General features: G+C 35.0%; 1 protein-coding gene and 1 non-coding gene across 2 annotated transcripts; one reads left to right on the forward strand and one right to left on the reverse strand.

Annotated features, from left to right (window-relative positions):
- Positions 1-1,885: 1,885 nt before the first annotated feature.
- Positions 1,886-1,957, reverse strand: TRNAP-AGG (transfer RNA proline (anticodon AGG)). Its single transcript has one exon. It is a non-coding gene; the product is annotated as a tRNA-Pro (tRNA).
- A 286-nt stretch (positions 1,958-2,243) lies between these two features.
- On the forward strand, positions 2,244-5,225 carry LOC145641883 (heat shock 70 kDa protein 4-like). Its single transcript, XM_081692906.1, has 2 exons — positions 2,244-2,547; positions 3,323-5,225. Exons 1-2 carry the CDS (start codon positions 2,334-2,336, stop codon positions 5,059-5,061), a joined length of 1,953 nt encoding a protein of 650 aa, XP_081549032.1. The 5' UTR covers positions 2,244-2,333; the 3' UTR covers positions 5,062-5,225.
- The last annotated feature ends 385 nt before the right edge of the window (positions 5,226-5,610 follow it).

Consider the following 5,610-nt stretch of genomic DNA (forward strand, 5'->3'; position numbering starts at 1 on the left):
AAGCATCCTCACGGCTATAAAGGATCGTTAGATGGTCCATCCAACAAGACTGTATTTTCCAGCGATATAAGCGGGGGATGTTCCACAATGGAAGATCTATTCGACGATCGTAGTTTTTATGAAGGAAAATTTTATTTGATTCAATATCTTATGTATTTGTTAACGTCGAATCTCTATTTTAGATGTTGTATGATGTTTAATTAATGAAATATTTTTGCTATTAAAAAAAAGGTAATAAAGCCCATATTTTTTGTAACACATAATATAGGTATTTTGAGCATCTCTAATGATAAGCTACAGATAAGCTACAAGGGTCTTGTAGCTTGCTATGCCACATTAATTTTGAGCTACAACACTTTTTGGCTACAAAGTGTTCTAATGGCGAGTGACAAAGGTCTTGTAGCTTGCAAAAAATAAAATATAAAATAAAATATAAAATAAAAATTAATTATTGTGCACTTTCATAATATGAGTGGAGTTTGCATCTCTCTTTTCTAATCAAACTGCATAGCTTGCATGTTGCTCATTTTTTGTTATCTAATGTTAAGCATGTAGCTAGACATTTTTATTAATATTGCAAGCAATTCTTTATAATGAAACCATTGGAGATGCTCTACTTTGCTTAAGTAATACGCAATTGCTTACGTTCACTAGATTATCGTTTGGCCTGGTTATTGGTTAATGTGAAGGTTTTAAGGAGTTATAAAGTAACAACCTACCATTCAAATTTTTCACAAAAAAAAAAAAAAAAACCTAATAAGTTTATGTTTTGGAATCAATCAATAAATGTAGAATCAAATTGATCATATATAAATCAATGAAGGCATGAAGTAATCAATTATTCTAATATTCGAAAGTAAATTGGTCATCACTCTAATCGAGTCATCGGTCCTCAAGTAATTATATACTACCTCCGTCCTCCATTAATTATTTTGTGTAACTTTATGGTAATACTAGTTTTGTGCCCGTGCGATACCCGGGTTGTTTATTAAATTTTAAGATAAATTTTAATCTATATGTCAAATTTTAAAACATATCATTGATACAAAATTAATTAGAAATTGATGTGTTTTTGTGATGATTTAAACTATATAGTAGGCATGTAATGACTAATAATAAAACATTGGTGAAAAACATTTCTTGATCCTTAACCTGAAATAATGACCCTGTCCGATATGACTCGTGACCCGACTCGATTGATAGGTCTACACACAGTAATAAAATTATATTAGATTGTAAAGTATGTTGTTTTAATTGATTAGAATATATTATAAATAATGGATGTGGTGCACTTTGAACTAATTCCTTCGCTCCAAAATAAATACTATGATACAAAAAATAAATTTATATGATAATTCATGAGTGTTATAATTTTTTTAATAAAATTATAATTTAATTTGTACATATGAAATATTGTTACTTTATCGAAAATTCAACTCTAAATTAACAATTTTATCCTAAAATTTTATCCAAATTTGATTGAAAATAGAATTCTAAATTAATTTTTTTATCCTACAAATTATTGAATTCAATATAATTCTATCCTACGTGGCGCGACACTTGACGAAAAATTGGAACGCCAAGTGTCGCTATCTCGTCGCCTGGCTAAAAGTTTAGCTTTATATATTAGTTATATAATTTACGTATAACATATAAAATATTTCAAAATTGCACATAATAATTAACGGTAATAGTAAATTTATTGCTTTAACCCGATTTTGCAAAAGCTTGTTAGGGGCCAGCCCACTGGTCGGGCTGAATTTTAACCCAAGTAACCAGTCTGGCCTTCGCGTTATTTAAACAGGGGCATCCAGGAATTGAAATCGTTACCTCAAATAAATAATAAAAAAAAAAAATAAATAAAAAAAAAAAATATCACTATTGCGGGGCATTCCGAGAATTGAACTCGGGACCTCTCGCACCCTAAGCGAGAATCATACCACTAGACCAAATGCCCTTCATAACATCTATTTTTTAATTATTAAAAGTTTAATCTATAATTTTGTACTATTCTTCATTTGTAAAAAGAATAAAATACTGTCGATGAGTTACCGAAGAATCCAGAATAAACGTTCACTTTTTCTTTTTCTATTTCTTTCAGAACGAGAACGTTCTACTTATTTCTACAACCTTCACTCCAACGAAAAGTCTAGAAAACTTAAAAAAAAAAAACCCTTCCTATATATACACTCTGACTCTCCTCCTGCCTCCATCAAACAATTGTCTGTCCAAAAAGCTTGTGAAAAACTCTCGATTCAAACCCTCTCAAGTCTCAAATCTCAATTCTTAATTTTTTTTCTGTTAAATTTTCGAGCTCTTAGAATTTGGCTTTAATGGCGGGTAAAGGAGAAGGTCCTGCAATCGGAATTGATCTTGGCACAACCTACTCGTGCGTCGGAGTATGGCAACACGACCGTGTTGAGATCATTGCTAATGATCAGGGTAACAGAACGACACCGTCTTATGTCGCTTTCACTGATTCTGAGCGTTTGATTGGTGATGCTGCTAAGAATCAAGTGGCCATGAATCCCACCAACACTGTCTTTGGTATGTTTTCTATACTCGTTGTTTGGTTTTTCTGGGTTTGCATTGCTTCTAATTTGATCAATCAATTAATTATTGTTGGATTAATTTAATTTTTGGAGTACCTTTTTTTCATTGTTGTTTATTCTGTTATCTTTGTTTTGGTTTTTATGAAATTTGGTTTTGCGTTGTATGTGATTTATTTATTCAATAAATTAATTATTGTAAAATTGATGGGTTGATTTAAATTTGCTGTTTTTTTAAAATTCCATTAAATTTTTGGAAATAGATTTTCGTGTCTGTTAAATGTTAATTATCGGTAGGATTGTATCGTGTTTGATTCATTACATAACAAATAATAATCTACAAGATAGTTAATGATTATTTGTAATGTTGATGATCTGGGATTTTTAACTATGTAGCATGACTATAATATTTTTTTTTTTTATAAATGATCTGTGATTTTTTTTTTTTTTTTTTGGGTAATTCTGAATTGCTACAATTTGTATTGATTAATAATTATACCTTAATTATTAAGGGTGTTAAATTTTCAATTGAACTGGTTTTGCAGAAATATAATGTAGAGATTATTTATGCAATATTGTCATATGGAATGAAATTTAATCTCATGCTCTGTTTTTTTAAAACAAATTATTAATTTACTTTGTTTGAAGCGAATGAAATATCCTGGTTATGCCTTGTATGATGCATTGATTGATACTGTGACTTTAGATGTAATTTGTTTATGATGAATTGAAGTTCAACAGTTTCTGATGTAATGGTGCATTTTTGCCTGTAGATGCAAAGAGGTTGATTGGGAGGAGGTTCAGCGATCCTTCAGTGCAAAGTGACATGAAGCATTGGCCATTCAAGGTGGTTGCCGGCCCGGCCGACAAGCCTATGATCGTGGTTTCTTACAAGGGAGAAGAGAAACAGTTTTCTGCTGAAGAGATTTCGTCGATGGTTCTTGTTAAGATGAAGGAAATTGCAGAGGCTTACCTTGGTTCGACGGTGAAGAACGCTGTTGTTACGGTCCCTGCTTACTTCAATGACTCTCAGCGTCAGGCCACGAAGGATGCTGGTGTTATTTCCGGCTTGAATGTTATGCGTATTATCAATGAGCCGACTGCGGCCGCTATTGCTTATGGTCTTGATAAGAAGGCTAGCAGTGTTGGTGAGAAGAATGTGCTTATTTTCGATCTTGGAGGTGGTACTTTTGATGTGTCTCTTCTTACTATTGAGGAGGGTATCTTCGAAGTAAAAGCTACTGCCGGAGACACCCATCTTGGTGGTGAAGATTTCGATAACAGGATGGTGAATCACTTTGTTCAGGAGTTTAAGAGGAAGAATAAGAAGGATATTAGTGGAAACCCGAGGGCTCTTAGGAGGTTGAGAACTGCTTGTGAGAGGGCAAAGAGGACTTTGTCATCTACTGCTCAAACTACCATTGAGATTGATTCTCTCTTTGAGGGAATTGATTTCTACTCAACCATTACTCGTGCTCGTTTCGAGGAGTTGAACATGGATTTGTTCAGGAAGTGTATGGAACCTGTTGAGAAGTGTTTGAGGGATGCTAAGATGGACAAGAGCAATGTCCATGATGTTGTTCTTGTTGGTGGGTCTACTAGGATTCCCAAAGTGCAGCAGCTGTTGCAGGATTTCTTCAACGGGAAAGAGCTCTGCAAGAGTATCAACCCCGATGAGGCTGTTGCATATGGTGCTGCTGTCCAAGCCGCGATTTTGAGTGGTGAAGGCAATGAGAAGGTCCAGGACCTTCTACTCTTGGATGTTACTCCTCTATCTCTCGGTCTTGAGACAGCCGGTGGTGTTATGACTGTTCTTATCCCAAGGAACACCACCATCCCCACCAAGAAAGAGCAGGTATTCTCCACGTACTCCGACAACCAGCCTGGTGTGTTGATCCAGGTCTATGAAGGAGAGAGAACTAGGACCAGGGACAACAACCTGTTGGGTAAATTTGAGCTTTCTGGCATTCCTCCAGCACCCAGAGGTGTTCCTCAGATCAATGTCTGCTTCGACATTGATGCCAACGGTATCTTGAATGTTTCTGCTGAGGACAAGACCACAGGACAGAAGAACAAGATTACAATCACCAATGACAAGGGAAGGTTGTCTAAGGAGGAAATCGAGAAGATGGTTCAAGAGGCTGAGAAGTACAAGGCTGATGATGAGGAGCACAAGAAGAAGGTTGAGGCGAAGAATGCTTTGGAGAACTATGTCTACAACATGAGAAACACAGTGAAGGATGAAAAGATCGGATCAAAGCTGTCAGAGGCTGACAAGAAGAAGATTGAGGATTCAATTGAGCAGACTATCCAATGGTTGGATGGTAATCAGCTGGCTGAGGCTGATGAATTTGAAGATAAGATGAAAGAGGTCGAGGGTATCTGCAACCCCATCATTGCTAAGATGTACCAGGGTGCAGGTGCTGGTCCTGATATGGGCGGTGCTATGGACGATGATGGTCCTTCAGCTGGTGCAACTGGCGCTGGCCCTAAGATTGAAGAAGTTGACTAAGCTTCTTGATTTATCTAGTTTTGAGTTCTGTTTGTTTTAGTGTTTTGATGTCTTTAAGATGATGAAAAATTAAGACTTTGCTAAGATGTTTTTGTGAAGCTTTTGTAATTTCCTTATGCGTTTAATGGTAATTTGCTGTAATTAGCAGCTACATTTTCATTGCACTGCTGTTCTCTTTTTAGTTTTGTGCAAGTAAATCAGTAGATAACTGTCATATCTCCAAGGGAATTCATCTTCTAATCTTAACTATAGATTTGATGGAATATACAAAGTGAATCTAAGCTGTCGTACACTCATACCAGCTGATGTTTCTCTTAAGGCTAAACGTAGGTCATCAATTTAAAAGATTATAACTCATCTAAAACAAACTTATTGGATTCCTCAGTAAATAAATACGTAGTAAATGATTGTGTGAGCTGCATTTGCAAAATGTAAACGGATGTTCTTACTATAGTAATGCTATTTATGTGATAGTGTGATACATAAATCAACATTACTCTTTTTTTTTTTTCTTCTTCCCTACATTATATACCTACTACCTAGTATAAC

This window comes from Chenopodium album, chromosome 8 (genome assembly GCF_948465745.1).
Source record: "Chenopodium album chromosome 8, dcCheAlbu1.1, whole genome shotgun sequence".
Lineage (NCBI taxonomy): Eukaryota > Viridiplantae > Streptophyta > Magnoliopsida > Caryophyllales > Amaranthaceae > Chenopodium > Chenopodium album.